The sequence below is a fragment of the Pseudochaenichthys georgianus genome, chromosome 3, assembly GCF_902827115.2.
Source record: "Pseudochaenichthys georgianus chromosome 3, fPseGeo1.2, whole genome shotgun sequence".
Classification (NCBI taxonomy): Eukaryota; Metazoa; Chordata; class Actinopteri; order Perciformes; family Channichthyidae; genus Pseudochaenichthys; species Pseudochaenichthys georgianus.
The window spans coordinates 24,658,146-24,683,333 of NC_047505.1; the positions used below are offsets into that span (position 1 = coordinate 24,658,146).

Genomic DNA, 25,188 nt, shown 5'->3' on the forward strand with positions numbered 1-25,188 from the left:
GTAATAGGTCATGGCACTGAGCTGTTGTGATTGTTCCAACTTGTTTTGTTGTTAGTTTCTAACAACAAAACAAGTTGGATTACTGGAATAGTTTTGGATTGAAGCACAGCTAAAGGTTTTGAGATGTCTTTGGTGTTACAAAATCAGAGTTTGAACTAAGGATTAGCAACATGCTTTTAGAAGAGTTTGAATGAACTGATGAGGGCTAAGCATTTCATTATAATTTAGGTTTTCTATCGAACGAGATAAAGCATTAACTTCTCTTTTATCTTTAAACTTCAGCATGACGTTCAGTTATATAGAGAAATCAAAACAAAAGGGCGTTTGTATCAAGTGATGTCACCAAAGTAAGACGAAACTTAAACATTTCCTTTTCCTTTTTTTATGACATGAGATCTCAAACAAATCACAAACAGCATTTCCTTTTTTTGACTTCCTAATTCTTCAGTGGCAGAGAGGCAAATTCGTGTTCATTGCCTCAGACTTTGAACAAGATAACCTGCCGGGGAGATCTGCAGGGCGTGACGGCTGCTGTTGGCATGTGTGGGCAGACGTGACACAGCAGTTTAACCAGGAGAGGTGCAAGAAAGTGCCTGAAAGGAAAGCTGTTGACTTACTGTATCATCCAGACCAATTCACACCCTTCAGTCACATTGTAAGGCTTTATCTGGACTGGCTGAAACTCAGACAGCACTTGTTAGGTTCAGCTCCTCGGCTGAGTTTCTGGCAGGAAAATGGTTGAAAATATCAGCGCCAGTTGCCAAACGTTAATGCAAAATCACAGCTCTGAAATCCTTTTTATCTATCCCGCCTAACTGGATTGCCTGTCATCTCTTTGTGTGAGGATCATGCAATAACATTATGGAGAGCTTTGTTTGAGAAAAACATTCCTACTGTAAATGGTAATCTCAAGATGTGATCTAGAAGAACTTGACTTCTACTTATAGAATGGTCTTGTATGTGTGTGTGTGTGTGTGTGTGTGTGTGTGTGTGTGTGTGTGTGTGTGTGTGTGTGTGTGTGTGTGTGTGTGTGTGTGTGTGTGTGTGTGTGTGTGTGTGTGTGTGTGTGTGTGTGTGTGTGTGTGTGTGTGTGTGCGCGTGTGTGTGTGTATACATGCCTTTCTGTATGTGAGCCTACACCTGTGTGCACATACCCTTTACCTCCAGAGAGGCAGCAGGAGAGGGAGGAGTGGCACAGGTATACTGGATATTCTCGCTGGGTTTGAAAAGGCAGGGCAGCATGGCAACACACACCTTTAAAGACAGAGACACACACCTCCACTGGCCTCACTACTGCTCTCACTCTGACAGCAGCAACAGGAATAATCATGTTCAGGCTCATCAAATTACCGCGAGTCTTCACCATCAATCAAGTGCCCAAAGTAAGTTCATCTTCATTTTATCTTTACTGAACATTTATGACACTTTGGCTTACACACACTGTGACTCAGTTCAGGTTAAGGTTGGTAGGTAGACTTAAATAACCTTAAGTCACAGAAAGAAAACTGTCATACCTTTATTTACAACTTGTTTTTATTTCTAAAATCTTATTGATTAGTTTTACCTGTGAATGCAGGTTAAAGTTTAACATCGGCCAAAATAAGGTAAATAAGTATTCTTAAATCAGCTTTTCTAGCTTTTTAAGCTCATGACCCCCGGTGAAACAAATCAATGTCTTCTCACCAAAGTTTAGAGAGTGATTTCTCCTTCACAGGTTGTTTGATTTGCAATATATTTAAAGTTAAAGTTAATTGGTTATAGAAGAAATATATATAAATACATTTCCTTAAAAGAAAATGTATTTATATATATTTCTTCTATACCTTTAGTCACCTTATGACCCGTCATTTTTATCTTTGGGAGGATCCCATACCCGCTCCCAAACTTGCAACACTTGGTCCACTGAGCATTACCTGATCTTGTGTATTTGCAATGTATTTGGAGATTTCTTCTTTGTCCAGAGCAGGAGAAATGTATGTTGTAACAAACTCGTCAAACTGGCTGCAGACTAAACTAAAGGTTTTCTCTCTAAAGGTTTTCCACGAGCATGGCATCGTCTCTGGATACCGACACCCCCACAGCTCAGCCACTGACTGCATCCTGAGCCTCTTCCAGCTGACCAATGAGACGCTCAACATCTGGACCCACTTCCTACCCACCTGGTACAGATGACAATTGTTCTTTCCTTGCTGCTATGCATTGCAATTATACATCTCATAAACATGTGTTTGCGAGACACACATGTGACACATCACCTGAGGGCATGTACAGTTTTTTTTCCTTTTTAGCTGTTGTGAAGTGGCTTCATTTATGTAAGAGGTTACCACTCATCAACCAAGAACAATCTTAATCCCAGAGAGAAGTGTTATCGCAAAAAGTCAACTCCCTACAGAAGAGTTAGTAAGTTAAAGTATCCTTTAAAAATCCTTAGTGATTTTGAATTTCAGCTGGGAGAGTTTTCTTTGTCCTGCTTCGTGTGGAAAGGACTCTTGTTCAGCTTGTAGGTCAGAGAGTATTGCAGAATCTCATTGTGTGGTTTTATAGTTCAGTTCTGGCACATTACCATCTGAAGACTACCATTAATGTACCAGTTACGGTATCTGTCTGCTCGGCATTCATAGTGTATGTCAGTGAATACATTCCGCCGAATATTTATTACATAAATGAACTCTTCAAGTAGTGAAATGGATGCCGGGAGAGCAGCAGACTTTACATACGTCAGTAATAAAGCCGTTGGATATGGTAGCAAGAGCTTCAAGTAATATGAGAAGTATTATACATGAAGACAGTGTTTAAGGTCATCCATCCCAGCAACATGTGGGTGCAACAGACCTCCTGCAGTGCTTTAGTGTTGTGCAAATGTACTCTCATAGTACAGCTGCATTCATACAGTTTATTTATTCTTTAATCAATTCATAATTCTACTCATCCCCCTCATCAAATTAGACATCTCCAGGAAGCGTTGTTTTTACTAGTTTAAGGAAAGTTACAGTGGATGTCTGTTTGGAAAAGAAAGGACTGACTTTATTGTAAGTGCACCCATCGAACAAAGACATTTTCTGTGCAGCTCCTGGAAAAGGAACATTCAATATTCCATACAGTCACACACACACACAGTTATTGCACACTTCCTTTAGTTCACAGCTTTAGTTATGTGCTATGTAAAGGTATCACAATCTTTGTAACCCTTGTATGATCAACTTTCATGTTACCCATACAAAACAGTTAGCGTTTATGCAAGGTTACATGTGGGTGTGTGTGTGTGTGTGTGTGTGTGTGTGTGTGTGTGTGTGTGTGTGTGTGTGTGTGTGTGTGTGTGTGTGTGTGTGTGTGTGTGTGTGTGTGTGTGTGTGTGTGTGTGTGTGTGTGTGTGTGTGTGTGTGTGTGTGTGTGTGTGTGTGTGTGTGTGTGTGTGTGTGTGTGTGTGTGTGTGTGTGTGTGTGTCTATGGTGTGTAGGGTTGTTGAGCATATGCTGAGGTCACATGGGTGTTTGTTTGTGTCTTGGGGCTCGGTGTACCTACAGGCAAGCCACTAATGAGCAGATCTGAGCTCGAGGCTTTCATATGAGTTGTCTCAATTAGTTAACTGCTCAGTGACGGGGAAACGCACAAATAATGTTGATTTGTTAATGAGACGTGTGGAAATAGACACACAAGGCAAACTATAGACCCTGATAACATTCACTTGGTGTGGTTTGTGTGTTTTCTTTTTTATATCAGTCATGTTTAGATATTCATTCGCTTGTCCTTTTTGTATTGCTGCCAAATGCTTGACATTGGATATGATGATAAGGTTTCCAAAAGTGATTTTAAATGACAGAATTGCGATAAAGACACACACACAAAAACTCAGAAATGCACCATCCAATATAATCCTCTCGGTGTTATTTGTTTCTCCCCGCAGGTATTTCCTATGGAAGACAGGGACTGTGGTGCTGATGCTGACAGCGTGGCAGGACTTCTTCACCTGGCCTCTGGTCATCTTCCTGCTCTCCTGCTGCATTTACCCGCTGGCGTCCAGCTGTGCTCACACCTTCAGCAGCATGTCGGAGCGGGCACGCCACATCTGCTTCTTCTTCGATTATGGCGCCCTTAGTTTCTACAGCCTGGGTAGGTCCACACACACAATGTTGTTACCTTGATTCAAACTGGTGGGAATAATTGCATTCAGTTTTGCTTAACAGCACAATGCAAGTTTACAATTGCTTACTGTCGTGTGTCCTGCTGCAGGGTCTGCAATCAGCTACTCAGCTTATGTTTTCCCGGACGAGTGGGTGAACAGCCTCTTCCACCAATGCTACGTCCCCATGGCTGTGCTCAACACTGTGGTGTGCACCGGCCTGGCCTGCTACTCCAGGTATGTTGAGATCAGTAACTTTACACAGAGAATAATCAATCTAAATGTTTTCTATCAGAACAAAAGTTTAACATGATAATGAGCCTGCATTTTCCTGACAAAAAGCTAACATCAGTTATTCCCAATTTTAAGTCACAGAGCTTAGCGTTTGTTTGTCTGAATGGTAAGTTACTGAAGGCTTGTAAAGGAAGGGGTGAGTGGGGGTATTCAATTGTTTACAATCTGTAAATGCAACGCTACATCCTGCCAAATCCTGCCAAATCCTGTACACTGTCCCTTTAATTAAAAGTAGCAATAGTACAGTGTAGAAATACTTACTTTTGATCTTGCATTAATAATCTGAATATGCAAAGTAATGTATACCTAAAAGTATCAAATAAATGCAGTGGAGTAAAAATAAAACACTTTTACAATGAATGGAGAAGATATATAAGTAATCAGAAAATCTAAAGTTGGATATTGTACCAATTTTGTTACTTAAGTATTTTGCTCTTCACCACTGTCCTATTGTATGGCATATTTTGTAACTGGTTTCAGATGTTTGTGAATTTCTGTGTGAGATAAATCCCACCATACCTCGGTTGGCAAAAATAGCAAGACTGGGTGAATGGTTTTCATCAAGATCAAGAATTATTTTATTATACAATGAAACTGGGAAATCAAAACTTTGTGGGACCTTTCTCACCCATTCAGTATCAATACAACACTGTTATACTCAACAACCATTGTCACATTCTCAGCTCTGTTATCTCTTCTCTGAATTATTGTTTTCTCAGTATAGCTAATTTATTGTTCTTTCACTCATCTCTCCCCACTGCTAAGGCTTGGCTTACCATTTCTGCAATATAATCCTGACATCGTAAAGAGGTAAAGACAATGCATTTGGCAAGAATTCTGCTCATCCTATCGTTTCACTATTCCATCTTAATGTATGTTGATTGAGCATTACATTACATTACATTGCATTTAGCTGACGCTTTTATCCAAAGCGACTTACAATAAGTACATTCGACCAGGAAGACACAACCTTGAGGAAAACAGAATCATATAAGTACATCAGGTTTCATAGAGCCAATCATTCAAGTGCTACTCAACTGGCTTTAGATAAGCCAGTCCTTTATTAGTATATAATAGAGCATGTTGATTTAACACGTGTGAGTATTGACATGTCTTCAGATGAACTTCATCACAGAGACATTGTTGAGTTTCATGAGTTACTCTCTGTTACAAAGGGTGTAACCCTATCGTGCCTATAGAGATAAACCCTAAACTGATTCCCCAATTATATTTTAGTTCCAGCTGGGCCGATTAGCGTGGCAGAACATGTTTAGCGGGTTGCTCTGACTGTGTAATTAAGAACAAATTATTCAATTTTTTTCAGATTTCCTGTGAGTCCAAAGCTCAGCAAATACCTCCGTGTTGTTGCCTTTGCCTACCCCTACCTGTTTGACAACATTCCTCTGTTCTATAGAGTACGTGCACATCTCTTTACCTCACACATGTGTCTTTACAAAAGTCAAACCTGAAAGGATTTATGTCTCTAAAGTGTCAGAGATAAAACTCATATTTAACAAAGTGGTTAATCTTTAACTGGAATGACATTTTTGCTAAACATTAAGGAGCTACATCTTTTTCATTCAGGGTAGATCATTGACTCAATGCACACTTTCATATACATGATAGTGTGTTAATGCCCATGGCAATGGTTATTTATGATACATTCATATAATCTGATATAATTTAATCACTGTATGAGCAGCAGGTTTGCATTTTTTAAATGCACATTGGAAATTAACATGTTATGATATGATATTAATCCAGTCTTAAAGTGAACAAGTTAACATTCTGTTTTTCAGCATTGAGACAGGAGGCACAGTTTTATTGTTAAAGATTCATTTATTGTCGTAATACAACACAGGGTTTAGAGTTGTTTAACGTTTCCAGTAAGGACTCAGGATGCTTGCTATTGCTCCTTGGAAAAGGCTAACACGAACTTAGATAGAGAGTTTTGCCTTCTTAAGTGTCTACATACCTTTATACATTTCCTATTTATTCTGATCAGCCTGAGGTTTACTTGTGAGGAAGTGTGGTACTCAAGTGCTACATTTCAGTGCAGCTACTTTTAAAGGAGTTTATGCCTCATGGTGAAGAAAATAGTAATAATGGATGTAACACTTTAATTTGTTCTGTGTGTTTTTTATTTACAGGTTTTTCTGTGTGTAGGAGAGGGCTGTGCAGACAATGACACAAACATCCTCCACTGCAAACACATCACCTTGGCTTTCCTCACAGGCTTTCTGTTTGCCACACATTTACCTGAGCGCCTGGCACCTGGCAGCTTCGACTACATAGGTACAAGGAGCAGCTATTGATGTCGCTTTGGTTTCTTTTCCCAGTGTGACAAACACCTACAAAGAATTACCACATTGCTATTCCCCTCAGCACTAAAATTAGATCCTCATTATTTGCAATAAGTTCTCAAAACAAAATTAGGAAAAATGTGAAGAAACCTTGAACAGTAAATTGATTATATCAATACGTTTATATAAATTATTATGTTCTAAACCTGCAGCATTATTAAACAAAATAGAAAATGATACGGAAGGTTAATTTCCTAAACTTGAGGGCTTGAATGTACTGCTACTGTTTTTCACTTTGACATGTCAGTGTGCAACTTTAAAAACAACTCGACTGCTCCCTCTGCAGGTCACAGCCATCAACTCTTCCATGTGTGCGGTATCCTCGGCACACACTTCCAGATGAAGGCCATTGAACAGGACATGATGACACGGCGCCCCTGGCTCCTTCAAAACTCCATACCCATCACCTTTTCCAACTCAGTGGGTGCAGGGCTGCTCTGTGTGGTGGTGAATCTGACTATCATCCTCCTCTTCAGTCTACCTCTCCTCTCTGCTCCAGTCTTTAAAGAAAGGCAACATTATAGTGGTCTAAAGAAAGTATCAGCTAAGAGTTGCCCCTGCTGCTGAACCTCTGGCTCCATAAGCAACGGCTAAGGATTCCCAGCACTTCACAACACATGCAGACATGTCAAAAAGAGTGCAATAGGGGGACATAAAAACATTTTAAAGAAGACTCCTGAGCAAAGAGTAGCTGATCTGCATTAAAGTTCTGGTGGTGTTTGGTCTACAGACATCACTGGGATGATTGCTGTTACATGAGTCAGTAAACTTAAAATGATAACTTGCACAAACTGTAAATTATCTGTTAAAAAAAATACAAATGTAGGATGTAAACTACACTATGAGGCACTGCTGTATATGTTTATAAGCTATTTGTTGCTCAATACTCTGATTTCCACTCACGTGGAGTATGAAGTGATGGCCAGCATCAAGGAACAACATCTATGTAACATTAAAAATGCTAACATCACTGTCAATTTTAAATTGTAGTGCTGCATTTAAAGTGCTTGTGAGTGCATGTATTTGATAGTATGCACATCATTTGCATAACACATGAAACGTATTGACAAGGGAAGAGAATTTATTAGATGCCTTCAAAGAAGCAGCTTAATGAAGTTATATTTAAATTACTGTTAATGTATTATATGTAACACAGAGTAAATACAGAGTAGTTTATATCCCTCGATGGCTGTTTCTGTCCCTGTAGAATTTTGAAACGTGCCACATTGTGCCTTAATGATGCAAAACTGAAAAGTATTTATGTGCAATATTATTTATTATTGTTTTTCAAATAAACATTTTACCAAAAATGCCTTTCTTTTTTCTTTTTTAAAGAAACAGTCAACACTTTCATGAAAAACAATCTTTAAACTATCTTTACATATCCCTCATGCATTTAATCTTCTGTGATGTTCTTTGTTTTTTAGATTGAAATTGCTGTTGCATATATACATATTAGGCGTTAAAATTATATTTGTTCAATATGTTCAACTGAAATATAAAATTCTTTCTACACTTTATTTTAATCTTTGAAACATGATACAAAATATATGATTCAGCCAAGTAACATCGGGCCAGCGCCATATCGGGCTAGATGTTAAGGGGCGGGACTTTCGCTACTGACCGCGATGTCTGCTGTGTGATTGGTTAAAATATATGACACTCAGGAAAACGTGTCACAGAGGGAATTTCAAATCGAGAAGAGGCGGTCTGTGTTCAGTGGAGAGGAGTTTAACAACACAAACAATGCAGAGACCAAAGTGAGTATCACCGTGTTTTTATATTTATATTGAGCTACCTAACGGGCAAACAATGTACAACTTAGCATTGTGTTAGCAACATGAGCGAGGTATATAAGGTATTCTGCTAGCGCTTGTTCTGTAGTAAAATAGTGTTAGCTTCTCATGTTAGCATAACGTTAGCCCTCGTTCTAGCCTGCTGGCGTTAGTCACTGTTGCCAACTGGTCAATATCGGGATGTGAGAACACTAACATTAAAGAGAATATTACACCAGTTTGTGTTGTAACTCTGTGAAAGACAAAAACACGTAGTCGAGCTTTGGTTATGTTAAATGTAAAGTGGCAAATGTCAATGTAGGTTCATATTTTTTCTTCCGTTACTTACCTGTGAGTTGTCGTTAGCTGGTGACACCTGAACTAACATAGCTAGGCAGCGTAGGTTATACGATAGGACGGTTTTAATATATACATAATATGTATATATTAAAACACCACTGATAGTATTCTATGATATGATATCATAGAATACTATCAGTGGTGTTGGTAATTAAGTACCATTGTGTGGGATTTGGACTTGAGGGTACTTGAGTATTTCATTGTTTTGCTACTTTGTACTTTTATCCCACTACAAATCAGAGGTGTACTCCACTACTAATCCACTAATTTGGATCAATAATGTGAAGTATTATCAACACTTAAATAAGACTTTAGTTACACCTGGAGTAACATTCAGTATACAATGTCATTAAAACTAGCTGCACCTTTACCAGCTTTGATAACACATTAATGCATCTATATTAATAATAATCAAAACATATAATATATATTATTCTGAGATGGGCCAATCTGCATAATGAGTACTTAAACTTTTGATACTTTAAGTATATTTGCTAATACTTTTCTACTTTTACTTGAGAAACAATTGGAATGCAGGAATTGTACTTGTAACAGAGTATTCCTATACTCGGGTACTTCTACTTTTACTTAAGTACAAGATCTGAGTACTTCTCCTACCTCTGAATATTACACGGACGCCATATGGCCTTAAGTATGGTGACCCTTTTGCCATCCACCTCACTGTGATCACATATGTACTGTTTCAGCCTGGTTTGGCCTTCGTCCCTCTGTTAATATGAAAAAAGTCTATCTGAGACCATAGTGTGTTCCTGGCTCTGTGGAAAGTTGTAAGTGTCTAGTAATTGTAATGTATATTAGTATTATTATGTAATATGTTTTTGTGTTTGACCTTGATTCTATATTTCTGTATCACTTGCAGCAAAGGGAAGACTCCTCGGAGGCCTGGCCCTAAAAAGGCAGCCAACATAGATAAAGATCCTGTTGGAGTAAGTGAGCACTTACTTTGACTTTCCTGAAACTTAAACAATGTCACCCTAAAGTTACAGTAAGAGGGCTGCTTGTGTCAAGCCCTCATGAGACAACCACATAGACAATTGACCACAACACTAAACTAAAACTGAATTGATGTTATTTTAATCTAATGATTCTTACAGTCACAACATAAAATCACATGTATGTATGGACTTTATCTACAACCATGGAGTTTGTGGCAACATCATAGGCTAATTTAGTCTTAAGGTTTGGCAGTTGTGGTGGCTTCATCACACTAAACTAAATCTGTTCTTTCATCTTTGTAGGTATACTGCCGTATTCGGCCACTCGGAGTAGAAGATGAGGAATGCTGTCTTGAGATGATCAGCAGCTCCACTATTCAGCTGCATGCTCCTGACGGCCTTAAAGCCAACCGCAACGGGGAATACAAAGAGGTGAGTGTGCTTGTCCCTGTCTGCTTGGCGAGTCACCTGAGCTTTTAAAGCAAATGGACCATATTTACTCCCTTGTGCTGCCTCCTCACATCTCAATCAGAAGATAGCATTTAAAAGAGCTAGCAAAGAATAAGGAAATGCACCTGATGCATTTCTGTTGACCTTAGAAATACCAGCTTTCTACTAAGACGAGTCATTTTGTGAAATGACCCACATGGTTTTACAAGTCAGTTATATGGTTATTTTTCAGCAAGTAAAAAATCATACAGCCGTACTGAACAAATCCACAATTATATTTTAGTAACGCTTTTTCAAACCGACACCCGAGCCTTTCTGTAACAGGTTTAACATATTATTATTGTAATGCAATGTACTACATTTTCTGTTGAATGCCATTCACATGTACTCTTTTTTTTTTTTCATCCTTCAGACACAGTACTCATTTAAAAAAGCATTTGGTATTAATACCAATCAACTGGAGTTGTTTGAGGATGTTGCCAAGCCTCTGATAGAGGACCTTATTCATTGTAAAAATGGTAAGTTCATTAAAGTATGATGTATAAAATGTGCACTGTACAGAATCTCATTAATTTACTATTTATCCACTCTGGTGCGAAAAAGGGAAATAAGTTGATTATTCAAGTACGATTGGGATAACATACTCATCACACACACGTTTTAATTGACCGACATTACATATTCTTTTACTAGTATATCTGAAAAATCTGTCCTAATTGTCTGTGTGAACGGTGGTTATGTGATTGTAATATTCCATGTGCATAGGTCTGCTGTTTACGTATGGTGTTACTGGAAGTGGTAAGACCTTCACCATGACCGGATCACCTGGGGAAGGTGGGCTGCTCCCCCGCTCTCTAGACATGCTCTTCAACAGCATCGGCCCCTTTCAGGCCAAAAGATTTGTAAGACTTTATCCATTCATGTTTTTTTTGTAGTTGATCTCTAAAAAAATAGGTTTTCATTTTCGGAGAATGTTGGGACATTTATATGGATGTTTTTTATAAATCCCACAGGTTTTTAAACCAGATGACAAAAATGGGATGGAGATCCAGGGTCAAGTAGATGCTCTCCTGGAGAGACAGAAACGAGAAAGTCAGCCCACTGTGCCCAAAACGCCATCCTCCAGGTAGCTATTAGTGTCTTTTATTTTTACTTCTTTGTACTATTTATGGTTTTTAAAAAAAAAACTATATTAGAGGGAAATGACATTTTAAATGTAATGCTGTTCTTTTGGTTTATTTTAGGCAGAAGGCTGACCCAGAGTTGGCTGATATGATCAACTCCGAAGAGGCGTGTAAATCTGAGAATGTGGATGAAGACTGCTGTTACAGCGTTTTTGTGTCCTACATCGAGATCTACAACAACTATATCTATGATCTCCTCGAAGATGCTCCGTTTGACCCAATCAGACCAAAGTAAGAGGCAGCATTTCATATTGGTGGGAGCTTTTTTAAAGGACTGTCTGAACAACAGTTATTTGTTATTATGTATGATCTGGCACTGTCATCAACTTAACCCACACAAAGAAACACTGCTAACGTGATCTAAAGATGTTTTTCTAGTTGTAGTGCACCAATATTTGTGAGTGTGTGTATCATAGACACTTTGACTGTGCTCCATGTATCTGCTGAATAAGCCAATATTTGAAACACTTTTCTGTTGACACGATGCACTTTAAAAAATCCTGTTTTTGTCAGGTGGTTCGCTGGAGGCACTCCTGTACAGAACAATGAGTTCATGTATGTGGCCAGTGAAAGTCCATTACTTTAACTTGGCTGTAGCTGCTGTCCCATATGTCGTCAGTGCATTTCCACCCCATTAATCCAAATCCCTGTAAATAGCATAAATGTAGCTGTCTAGCTTTTTGTGTCTTCAAGGACTCCCTGCTGTTGCTCTTAGTGTAACAACTGAACACATCCCTGAATGGCTCCAAGCTTATGTGCATGAATCTCTGTGTACCCCTGAATGTGACCCCCGGAGATTGTATTTTGTTTTTATGTTATTAGCACTAACATCATGTTTTTTCATTTGAGCTTTTGATGCCGGTCCAACTAAAAGGACACATCATACAGTTACAGTATGTTGACTATTTGTATTAACTTGTTTCAGAGCACCTCAATCCAAGATTCTCCGCGAGGACCAGAATCACAACATGTATGTGGCTGGCTGCACAGAGGTCGAGGTCAAATCCACAGAAGAGGCTTTTGAAGTCTTTTGGACGGGTGAGTGCGTGCGTGGTCATAATTACTTGTTCTTTATATACTTTATTTGATGTATTTTATTGCATGAGGTTTCCCCCGACGCGCAGGAACATTCTGATCGCAAACTTATTTCAAACTGTTTTTTATTCTTAACTTTTGTATCTTCTCATAATGGAAACTATAAATATTTGTTCACACACTGATTATGAAAGAGTTATACTAAATGTCTGTATTGCATACAATGAGGCAGGCCAGTTTTGACAGTTCAATGCGCATAATCAGAAAGTCATGATAGATTTACACAGGATTCAATCTGATGATTTATCACGGAATTATTGTTTTTCTCTTGTTTCTGTGTTGTTGTTCCGGTCACTGTTAATAATGCTCTTTTGTGTCTCCAGGACAAAAGAAGAGGAGGATAGCCAACACTGAACTCAACCGTGAATCCAGTCGCTCCCACAGTGTATTCACAGTGAAGCTGGCCCAGGCTCCACTCGATGCTGATGGAGATCACATACTACAGGTGTGTTGCAGCTCCAATATTACATGGTTATTATTTATTTAAAGCCAAATGAGCCTTTCTGGTTTTAATTTAAGCAAATCAGGCTGTGACAAAAAGCAGACCAAATTAGTAGAGTCATGTGATACACACTATCCAGGTGCTATTTGGTGATGCAAACCGCATTTTGTTACATTGCAGGACAAAAACCAGGTGAATGTGAGCCAGCTGTGCCTGGTGGACCTGGCAGGCAGTGAGCGGAACAGCAGAACCAGAGCAGAGGGAAGCCGCCTGCGAGAAGCAGGTCGGTTTATTTCTTAACTATTGGCTTCTGTCTGAAGTCAACCAGAGGCACTTTCTGTGTATCTTCACCATTAAATCGTATGTTAATGTTTGGCCAGAATCATCTCTAGTAATGTCCCATTTTCAGGTAATATCAACCAGTCTCTGATGACCCTGCGCACGTGTATGGAAGTTCTGCGTGAAAATCAGATGTGTGGAACTAACAAGGTTGGTGTTTGTTAATTATTGTATAATTTGATTTAACTGTTTTATCTCTTTTTAGTGTGATATTCTTCTAAATGTTTCATATTGGTCACTTTACAGTCAATGCAGTTTCACAGAGCCTTTATTTTCTTCCAGATGGTGCCATACAGGGACTCTAAAGTTACACATCTGTTTAAAAACTACTTTGATGGCGAAGGAAAAGTGAGGATGATTGTGTGTGTAAACCCAAAGGCTGATGACTACGACGAAACTATGGTGAGAAACCATTTGTGTTGCAGAATGGCTTCAATGTAAATATTTGTCAAATTTCAGATTCTCTTTAATCTCACTTGCTTTCTCAAAACAAATATGTCTTATCCTTTGAAAGGCTGGCTTCTAATCGCAGTGTCTTGCTTGACTTCTGTCAAACCACGGGGGAACATTTTACAAATTCATTTAAAGGTTATTAACCTGTTAAACCCCGAGCCTGTTTTTCAGGTTTCAGGCTCGAAAATGACATTCCCAGAACAAATGACTGTAACTTCACTTCTAAAAGGTTTATATGAATAATTTTTGTTATCAAAGCAAGGTTACATCTGTGAGTTGGATGTAGAAGTGTCAGAATCAATATAGATGTTTCTGTGTCAGAGTAAATTCAGATGGAACATAGCAAAAAAATGTAAATTCCTGTCTCCGCCTAAAGAAAACCCATTACTTATAGTGAAGACCAACCTTGAATGATGGGTTAGTAGCCTAAAAGCTTTAGGAATCCAAATTATAACATATAATAAGTACCCTGTATCAAGATTGAGGCAAAACAAGTGACATTTGACCTTTTTAGAGAGGTTTATGAAAATAAAGTCCAGGCGGAATAAGCTTTGGGCACATTTGGGCCCATTTGGGCCCATCAGTGCCATTTGACCTTTTTCAGATACCAGACTATAAAAATCATTGTATTACATTGAATAATCACTATAGGTATTCATTCCATTAAAAATTAAAAAAATGTAAATAAAAAAAAATATTCTTAAAAAAATATTAAAAATATTTGTGTGAGTGTGTATAAAAAAAATCAGGGTCCCCGTCGGCGGGGACCTTCGGGCTTAACAGGTTAATATATACTTAATGGTTTTATTTTGACCAATGGTGTCCTGACAAAATACAGGCTAGCTCAAAAACTACTTTTGGCACTTTGAAACCTCCAAAAACGGCTAGGAGCTTTAAGGACTTTTTGAAGTGTTTTTCTAATAGATGTATATTGTATGTGCTGCAGCTGGTGATGCGCTTTGCCGAGATGACCCAGGAGGTGGAGGTGGCGCGGCCCGTTGACCGGCCAATCTGCGGCCTTACTGCAGGGCGCAGACACAGAAACCGGGTCTTCAGAGATGAGATGACACGTCGCATGGATGAGAGAGGAGGTTCAGGTAGTTCAGGTAAACCCCCCTCAAATCTCTTATACTGTCCTCATTTAACTCTGGACACTTACATGATAGATTTGCATTTCAGAAATGTATCTGTTTTAACTTCAGATAACTAATCTAACACAAAGTCTTCCATGGCTTGTTGTTATTCACACGGTAGATGACACGGCTCTGCTGGATCAGATGATGGAAAGCCTCCCAGCCTTGCCTAGCTGTGAGCTGCTGGACCCGGCCGATGATCAGACGCTGCCCCGCCTGATGGAAGTCCTGGCGAGGAGACATCGTGTCCGTCAGATGATGATGGAGCAGTTCAACAAATCTGGTACAGGCCCATTCTCCAAACTACAAATAATTGGTCTGGTTTTTACAGAAACAACTTTATTTCAGATTTTAGGCACAGGGTCTTTGTGTCATTGAGTGGATATTTAAAGATCAATTTGTAACTTGAAGAAAATCAAACATTAACCGTTTGCATCAATCATTTTTCTCCCACAGCCACTACACTGAAGTCCATGTTTCAGCAGTTTGACAGTCAGATCAATTCAAAGGAGACGATCGTTCACGACCAACGAAGCAAACTGAGCGAGAAAGAAAAAGTCATCAACAGTCAAAAGTCTGAGCTGGAACGATTAGAGAAAAAATCCAAAACACTGGAATACAAGGTGTGTTCTTAACTTAAAAACCTCTCTTACCTTCTCTACCTAGTTCTACATGTGCTTTGCATCATTTTAACATGCTTATAAAATGAAAGATTTGTAGAACTTATTTGTTACTCCCACTTCTTCTCCTCTTCAGATCGATATCCTGCAGAAGACAACCAACATGTATGAGCAGGACAAGCGCTCCCTTCAGCAGGAGCTGGAGACACGGGAGCAGCGGCTGCACAGAGAGCTGACGGAGAAGAAGCGCATGGAGCAGCGCATGCAGGGCATGGTGACAGACACCAAGCACAAGTGGGAGAAGGAGTGTGTAAGTGGATTTATTCAAAGCAAGCCTACTATTTTTAAGGTTGGAGCATTGCACATACAGTACTTGTATTTAAATGGGATTTATATGTATGTTTATGCCAGGATGTCCACCTTCTGTGTATTGGCAGCCTAGAATGGCAGTCACTGCTCAAATAAGTTATAGAGGCCACACCAAAACATTGATTGATGGTTAAACTGAATGTAGAGGGATGTACGATACACGAGTCAAACCACAGCTTAGCCGGCACAGTTTACAGCAAAGGACAAACCTAACGGGTACTGTGGCATACCACTTTACATTATTCACCTAAGCTGGTCTTAAAAGTTACAATGTACACACAACCAATGGGCGATTATAGTACTTTTTGCCATATTGGGTATGCAAATATGAATGGAAAACATTCATTCACTGATCCTGATATCCCTCCACGAACTGATACAAGAAGCATGTTTTTACAACTGAACGTAAAACATATAAACTGACAGGTATTTATAAAAGTAAGCTTGAAAAATAATAAATCCCCAAAACAGTGGATTACTTATACTCACTTTATTGTATGTTTGCACCCTAAACTTTTTTATCAGGTAAAAAAGTCGAGTACACAATCTAATAATTTGGTAAAAATGCAATCCTTTCATTTAAGAAACAAGAAATGTGAGCCATAATTCCTCTAGATTATTAGATGATTTGATGACTCTTCAGTTAGTAAACACATCTTCTGATGCTCAAACTTGAACACATCATCAGGGTTGCTTCCTGGAGTCATTGGGTGTTTCGGGTCTTGCAACAGACACCCTCTTCCAGCCGACCCGACCGAGGTTGATCAGACCTCATCCTGTCTTCAAGTTGCATTTCCTACTGGCCCCACTCGTCACCCCTTTTAAGCCAGAGCCATCTCGATGCTCTCTCTGCTGCCTCCACGTTGTTCTTTATGTTTGCTGGCGTCTTCTTCTAATTTAGGAGAGACGAGTGAACGCCAAGCAGCTGGAGATGCAGAACAAGTTGTGGGTGAAGGATGAGAAGTTGAAGCAGCTGAAGGCGATCGTGACGGAGAGCAGCGGCAGTGGGTTTCCATCTGAGCGCCCAGAGAAGCCTGAGCGGCCATCGAGGGAGAGAGATCACATGAGGTCCGCCTCGCCATCCCCCCTTCAAGTGAGTCACTTACTCCAGGTCATCTCCACGTCTCTTATGAAACTTGATTTAATGTGGAAAATGTGCATGCCACTAATTATTCATGTGATCATCTAAACAAGATTTCTACTGTCCACCGCAGCTTCTTCTTTGTCACTCTGTTGTTGTATTTGTGTTCCTCTCGAGCTCCTAACATCCACAATGCTTGGCCCCATTCCCTCATCACTTTTCAGGACTTCAACCAAACTCCGTCCCACCAAAATAGAGCCAATGTTAGGGCAGCTCAGGACCCTCACTCTACCTCCTCCTTTTCCTCCACCACCACCACCACCTTCTCCTCCTCCACCTGCTCCTCCTCCTCCTCAGTCTATCCCTCAGTAGCCTCCTGCATCACAGATTGGGAGCACAAGTTCCCCGTAGACTCAAGCTGCAAAGCTAGGCAGCTTGGGACTCCCCAGTGCAGCAGCCGGACCCCCGGCCCATACCAAGGCGCCAGCAGCGTGGGTCGCAGGAGGGGCCAGCGCTGGGCCGCAGACACTGAGGCCCCCGCCCCGACCGTGTATGGGCTCGACCTAGAGGCAGGCACCAGGGTTAGTGTGTGTTAGAGCCTAGATGTACCGGACGGCCCGTCCACACAGCGGCGTGCGCTAACGCTTGCCGGCGGGCGTGTCTGAAACTCGACCAACAACCAATCACATGAATCTCCCGCCCCTGACACACAAGCAGCGGTTTGATTGGCTAGAGCTTGTACTGGCATATGATTTATGCCTCGCCGAGGCGTCAAAAGTTGAACATTGCTCAACTTTTGCAGCGAGCCACGCCAGCTACGCTCCACGTCGCTTCCCACGATGCATTTCGGCTAAAAGTGACGTCACCCCATTCAAAGTGAATGGGGAAGCGTCAACGCACGCCGCTGTGTGGACGGGCCGTAAGGATGTTCAGCATGTAGTTAAAGGCTTGCTTTGTTGTAGTGTTATCAGTAGTTGTCTGCTTGTTTAGAAATGCATAAAGTGGGAGCGCTGCATCAGTGTCGGCTGGTGTTCCTCCCGACGTTAAGACAGACCTAGCCATCGTGCTTGTGAATCGTCTTGCCTTCATTGGGAGTCCCAGTGGTAGCAGCAGCAGTATTTTTTTTCTAGTTCTTTCTGTTGCGCTCTAGAGAAGCTTTTCCCTCGCACAGTTTTTCTTTTTAACGTATTTCAGTAGCACCACTTAATTAAAAGGACAAAAAGTGACATTCTCCACTAAAATAAGCACAAAAACAGCCTTACATTTCCTTTTGATTTGTTAAATTATTGTCATATCTAGGCCTAGTTTCCAGTCTATTTAATTGCTGCACATTTTTTTTATTTTGTCTTACTCGATTAATCTGATTAGCAGGGCCAGGCTAGCTTTCACCATTACCATATAGAAATAAAAAGTTCCATCAACAAGGGGGCCTTACAAAATAACAGCGGAGCTCCTTATTGACCTGCTCATGTTATAGTATGCCAGATGCCATTTATCAACAACGAGACATCACTTGGGCTTTTGATACATCCGCAACCTGCAAATCACACTTTTTCTTGCGCCGCTTTGCATGTTTATTCCTATCCACTCTACAGGGCTGCTTTGGTTGCAGTGTGTTTTAGTTACTTTATGAAAATTGGTATTACTGGAAGGCCAGAACATTGTTTGGGATGTCATTCGAGAAGTGCTACATTATCATATGAAAATATGTATCCCCCTAAAATAAAAATATTATGGAGAATTCTAGTACATGCACCTGTCCCTTTCGGCCTTTCAGTAGTACATTTATTTTCAACACTAACACCTTCTCGTGATCAACAATCACCACTAACCCCCGTAATGGTCCCTGGTGTCACATGTGAATAACTTCCTGGTTTGTCTTTCTCACTCTGGGATCACCAGACGGCCCCTCCAGTTCGTCCCACACACAGGCGCTCACACTCTGCGGGTGGGGAGAAATGGGTAGACCACAAACCTGCTTCTAATTTGGACCTAGATACTGTCATGCAGCCAATCATACCCAATTCAATCAAGGTGTCGACCCCCAACGAGAAAGCTCTGTCTAAATGCCAAAAGTATGTGCTTAGACATCAAGAGCTTGCCTCAGACGGGGAGATCGAGACCAAATTGATCAAGGTAAAATTACATAAGTACTTCATTTGAGACTTTGACAGATTATTTTATATCTTGCATGACTTAATCACATTGTTTTAGATTTCAAATTCAGGTCTGTTTTCTCTTAATTGTGAGTAAGGGTTTTGTTGTGTATTCTCCTTTGTGTGAGTTTTTTTGTTACTTTGAACTTCCTCAGGGCAATGTTTTTAAGACCAGAGGAGGCGGACAGGCTGTGCAGTTCACTGACATTGAGACACTAAGACAAGAGTGCGCAATGGCATCAAGGTACAGTATTTGCCCAAAGTACTACAGGTTGAGATATTTCTGTAAAAAACAAATTTATAGGATAAACATTCTGGCCATTTATGTGTAGTTTTACTCTTAAACATACTGAAAAAAGACATGGACACAAATTCTTTTTTGGCTTAAGCTCCTCCTCCCAAGACTACATCTCAGGGTTTCCCACACATAGACTATACTTGGGCGGGCCGCCCAGGTATATTAACGGCCGCCCAACTATATTTCGCGACCCATTTAGTTTTTGTTTTTTTGTAATAATGTTTTGACCACGACGCCATCTGCGATCGATTAACTTGTGGACAATGATCCCTCGCTCCCTTGCTCTGATCTCGCCTCCTTCTGGCTTGTTAAGTGGCCTGCCTCACACAGGGTGACTGGCTGTCCACATGATGTGGCCTGCCGACATGGCCACTGTCATACAAATCATAAATCAAAGCCCTTGATTGGTCTCTGTGTCATTCAAGCTCGGGATAACCTCAGCTCAGGTGGGGTAAAGGACTCTCCGAGTGTTTAGATAGTTAACTTAGTCTAAGTTCTCAGTGGGTCTCATACGGTGTGGTCACCATTTATGGAAACACATATTTCCATTTCAGAGGGTAGTGATTGGTCTAATGGATAGTGAGGTGGGCTGAAGATCGGAAGGCTGTGAGTTCAAATCCCGCCAGGAACACCACCCTTGAGTAAGGCACTTAGCCCTTAGTTACTCCAGAGAGAATGTCCCTGTAATCGGTCATTATAAGTCGCTTTGGATAAAAGCGTCAGCTAAATGTAATGTGATTAGTAAAATATGCATGAATAAATAAATAAATAAAAAGGTAAGATACACTTTTGAAACTTGTGAGAGAAAACTAGTCTTTGCTGCTGCCTCAAAGAGGAGCAGGGGGGAGAGGAGGGAGACAGGAGAGGCTGATTCAGGAGCACAGACACACTCACAACTATAAATGAACCAAAAATAAATGAATAAACAAGTTTCAGTGTTTTTTTCATATTGGAAATTGTATGTTATTGGTTATGGCCATGATTTTATGATTATTGAAATGTATACAGTTCTGTTTAATATAGGTGTTTCCATAGATCTAGTCTCTTTATTTTCCCCTCAAAATGCACCAGATTGTTGCATTTAACTCCAAAATAAAATATATTACCGGGGGGGGGGGGGGCATGCCCCTGGATCCCCCTAGAGGATTTGAGGTCAACCCCCACTAAAAATCACATGGATAGGTTCCTAAATACATTTATTTTTTAAAATAGTAACCATTTCCCCCCCCCCCCCCCCCCCCCAAAGTATATTTCAGATCTGTGGGAAACCCTGCATCTATTGTGAGTCATTTGTAAAAGAAAGTTCAAGTTTGGCCAATCATTCTCAAATGATTTGTTTCAGTCGCAAGAGGCACTCGGGGTCTGGAGATGTAGCAGCTCATATGGAGGACATAGAAAACAGGGTAAGATCTTAATTGAACACACAAGACATCAATATGATATTGCTGTTAAACTTTATACTGTATGTGTGCAATTTACAACATGATTCTACTCGGGTATCAATGATTAGGGTCTGTAGCTAACTATTTTTCAAAGAGAATTCCTGATTTCATATAAATTGGATCATTTGATGTCCGTGCAGTTATCTTTATTTTTCAACTCTTCATCTTTTCCCCTCCCATTAGGCTCCAGTGCCCAGCACAAGTTCAAACCTTGGGTATCAAAAGTAAGCAAATAAGTGTGTTTGTGCCAAAGGACTGTTAATCATGTAGTGGTATATAAGAGTGCAGCTGTTGCATTGGGTTTTAAATGAAGGTTATTGAGGTTTGTGCTCTTATTGTTTCCTTTTGTCCAGACGCAGAAAGCCTTGAGCTGCTGTAAATATGAAGGATTTTGCCTGACGGTGGGAACAGTGAATAGACCTGCATGTGGAAACTATGCATTTTTTGAGTCACCACATTTTTCTATTATGACTTCTTTTAGTACACATTTTTTTAGTGCTATTTATTTATTCAATCGTAATGTGCTGGATTCGTTTTGAATGTAGAATTATTACTTCTTAAAGATATGGATACATTAAAGAGTTAATTTTGTAATCCTTCACTGCTTTTGTACCTCTACCCAAAGACTAGATTATTTGAGCTTTAGAAAACGATTTTTTTAAAATGTACTGCAAGGGTTCTTCATTTATAGGATATTGCACTGATCATATCGCCGATTACAAAACAAGTATAGAACAGAGTTTTTTTTGTTTAGATTAGATGTTAAGTAACTTTGGCTGAAATCAATCTCTGAATAACTGTAAATAAGTATTGACATATTTTACTTCTGTGAAACAGTGCATCACAGCAACATGTTTGCTGGAATAAAATGCATTGAAACACTAAGTGTTGTCAGAAAGGTTTCTTTATCCAAAATGACAAAAGAGAAAAAAATAGGCAAATGAATGCTATTTATTTAGTTTGTTGTTATTGTCTGTTTTAAATTATAAGGATATTTAATAGCATAAAGTAATGAATTATGTCCATGTTGTGCCTAAAAGTATGCCAATTAATATATCTTAAGGGGAAAGGGGAGTCACTGTCAACAACTTGTATTTAGAGAGAGTGAACTCCACGAGCTACAGGTCAAACACATGACTTTCTGTCAAAGCCACAGTGACCCTCTCAGCCTGAAGTCAAAGGCTCACTTTTGGCTAAGCACACAGTTGGCATTGCTGACAGGTTGACATGTTATTCCTGTTTGCGCAGCGTCTTGGCCCGTCAACAGGTGAGAAATGTCTTCTCACTACACAACCGGATAGAAACACACCAGGAGCTCTGTTTATTTTCTCTCGCCTCTGCTAAAAACCTGTGAACCTGAACTCTCCGCTTGTGTACAATTCTACTAAGATGTTTCTAATGCTTTGAGGTTGTCAGTGTTGGGTATAAATGTATGAAAGACAAATTGATATAAGCTTCTGGGAGCAGTTTATCATCTTCTGTATGACAAGTGCTAATTCTGAAAAAAAACTACCTTATAGAACAAATCCAATTATTTTATCCTTTTTTTTTTTGTTGTACATTTCTGTTTTGCTTTGGTTATGTTTTAATGGCACAGAGGTTCAATTGTGCGAGTTTTATGTGCTTTACTTCATTAATACTCGTAAGAGAAGGACACTTCAGTCTGACATTTGTTTGAAATAAAAGTAATCTGAATATAACTTGGCACAGACGCGTCACATAAGTAAAGTCATTTAGATGATGCCTTTACCCAGAGTAACACTGCTGTATTTCTCACTTGTAAAGCATATTAAATTCACTGTTCGTTCAGTAGAGGGGACAGGAAATATGTAATTTACAATGTGAACAGCAGGTGGAACTAAATACCTTCAGGAAGAACATAATTGTTGAAAGTCCTTAAGAAAAAGAAGCTCTTTCAACAACTTACTTTCCAGACCTGAAATGACCCATTAATGAAATGAGTTTGACTGTGTGGAGGTGTAATGCTGCCACTGACTGTAGACCATGGATGTATTATAAGTAGACAGCTTGGTGCTACCCAGAATGCTCTGCTGCCTCATTGGCATCATTTCACAGTGAATGCGTGGACAGCCAGGATGACGGGGTCACTGAACTGCTCTTCTGCCTGGGTGATGGGCTGTATTTAATGTATCTCAAAGATTGACATTTCCAGCATTTACACTTCACAGCAAATGAAGCTGAAAAGTGTACGTGCTAATGGGTAATGTGCACTTGGCAATTTGACTATGGAAGTCAATGGGTTACTGCAACTGGTTGATCAAATGTGATCATTTTCTTTTTCCATTTAGAGCCTGCGCAGCATGAAACCATGGAGATTGTTTGCTCACCTCAGATTTTCTATAATAACCTCATCTGTTCTTATTGATAGTTTGGTTATTATTTTTTAACACATGAACATGTTGTAATACTAGGGTCTTATTCAGTTATTAAATGGCTTTTACACTATTTTACAGCAATACTGAGATGTTCTATTGCTTACATATTGGTGAGGATGTTGTATATTTTATGTCAAGTAACCGAATGTGTTCATAATCAGAATGTGCACTACTGGCCAAGTATGTTTTACACATTTACATTAATTTGTAAAAAGGATATTTATATAAATGTGGCAAATTACAATATCTATATACATTTCAAAACTGAGTCTGTAATTGTTTACCAATAGTGCAAAAATGGGGAATCTTTTAGTGCAAAGATAAATACTGAATGGATAACATAGTATTTGGTAAAATTAAATACTTTTTTTTATCATGTTTGTTAAAAGAAAGATATGTTGTATTCCAATATCTTACATCTGATGACGGCTATGTACTTTTTATACATAATAAAGCTATAGACAAGTAATTAATGAATAGACCTATTGACCCTTGTTTCCCAGTATGTTTACAGAGCATTTAAAACAACAGTGTAAAAACTTCTAAAGGCTAACGCATTAGCTGTCATCTTAAATTGCCAAATATTACTTGGTAATTTCACTCTATGTTGATGTTTGCTGACCACATGATGTCCATCCTGTCTCGTGGCCGTATCAGTGTGAGCACCAGTTGGAAGTGGTACAAATGTGGGAAACAGCTATCAGCCACTCATCAATCCTTGTGTCTCTAGGCTTGCCTGTGAAAATATTGACCCTTCCTTCCCCCTCTGTTTAAGTAGCCAGCCTTTAAGCAGTGTCGGAGCAAATACCACATGACAGCACTTCTTTACTAAATGGCTTCTTTAACTCAAACACCCGCTAATGGCTGCTTAAACAGGCCTCCTTATCCATGGCTGTGTGTTTGCTTTGGTACATTGTATTAGACCGGTCACCTTTTTGTGTACTGCTGAGTGTGAAAGTGTGAGATTACAAAACACTGCATTTGATGTTTGAGGCTTTTACGGTGTGACACAAGTGTGATGTGTATACACAGTGTGTGGTGTGTTTTGTAAGATTGTGTACACACACAGACGTGTTGAAGTAAAAAAATAAAGTGGAAAAACAAGCATGTTGTTTAGTAAAGGATGTGGTGTAAAAGGTTAATTTTATTTGGAAAATAACATACAGTATTAAGATGATGTTTTGACAGGTTTGTTTTGTTTGCCATGTTTGTTTGTTTTAATTTTTTAATTTTGGTGAACGCTCGAGATCCACTCACTTACTTGTGAGCCCCACAGTTAAACATAAGTTTAGTTTAGCAAGAGAAGGTTTTATTTAAATACATCATCAAACATTGGGGCCTTTAAATGTGGAAGTCCCTGATCCATATAACCCCCCCCCCCCTTGCAGTTTGACGTTTGAATAAGATCACAATATTTCTATTTGAAGTGAAGTTAAATAATACAAAAATATTGTGGTGACACGTTATTGGACATAATTCACCTCTCGTATTGTGTTGCCACACGGACCCTTTAGTGGGAACACCTGTAGCGTTAGCTTCCATTCCTGCTAGCTCATCAAGCAGAGCAGTTCATGTGATAACCTCTCTGTTATTAATGGCTAATAAAGATTGGAACTCTGTTCTTAACACACCACCTCCGACTCCCTTTTCCTGGCACTACACTGGTGACCCCGACTTTTCCGAGAAAGTTTCCGGGAATTAACGAGCATGGCTGAACGCGATGTGTTCGTTATGGCCCGTCCACACAGCGGCGTGCGTTGACGCTTCCCCATTCACTTTGAATGGGGTGACGTCACTTTTAGCCGAAATGCATCGTGGGAAGCGACGTGGAGCGTAGCTGGCGTGTCTCGCTGCAAAAGTTG

General features: G+C 39.7%; 2 protein-coding genes across 5 annotated transcripts; both read left to right on the forward strand.

Moving 5' to 3' along the window:
* The first annotated feature begins 1,269 nt into the window (after positions 1-1,269).
* paqr5b (progestin and adipoQ receptor family member Vb) lies at positions 1,270-8,036 on the forward strand. The gene is made up of 8 exons (XM_034107516.1): positions 1,270-1,382; positions 2,035-2,162; positions 3,905-4,110; positions 4,231-4,357; positions 5,180-5,224; positions 5,739-5,829; positions 6,565-6,709; positions 7,064-8,036. Exons 1-8 carry the CDS (start codon positions 1,329-1,331, stop codon positions 7,342-7,344), a joined length of 1,077 nt encoding a protein of 358 aa, XP_033963407.1. The 5' UTR covers positions 1,270-1,328; the 3' UTR covers positions 7,345-8,036.
* A 424-nt stretch (positions 8,037-8,460) lies between these two features.
* Positions 8,461-21,815, forward strand: LOC117464676 (kinesin-like protein KIF23). Of its 4 annotated transcripts, XM_034107242.1 has the most exons (23): positions 8,461-8,537; positions 9,793-9,859; positions 10,172-10,300; positions 10,731-10,836; positions 11,084-11,220; positions 11,332-11,444; positions 11,563-11,733; positions 12,428-12,540; positions 12,921-13,042; positions 13,220-13,322; positions 13,449-13,528; positions 13,661-13,780; positions 14,778-14,937; positions 15,086-15,247; positions 15,421-15,587; positions 15,721-15,894; positions 16,855-17,046; positions 17,259-17,615; positions 18,937-19,170; positions 19,346-19,434; positions 20,831-20,891; positions 21,114-21,154; positions 21,284-21,815. In XM_034107242.1, the coding sequence occupies exons 1-23, from the start codon at positions 8,524-8,526 to the stop codon at positions 21,297-21,299; spliced, it is 2,928 nt and encodes a 975-aa protein (XP_033963133.1). In that variant the 5' UTR covers positions 8,461-8,523; the 3' UTR covers positions 21,300-21,815. The 4 variants fall into 4 exon arrangements, with proteins under 4 accessions (XP_033963133.1, XP_033963141.1, XP_033963150.1 ...); XM_034107250.1 differs by lacking the exon at positions 18,937-19,170; XM_034107259.1 differs by lacking the exon at positions 17,259-17,615.
* Positions 21,816-25,188: the final 3,373 nt, after the last annotated feature.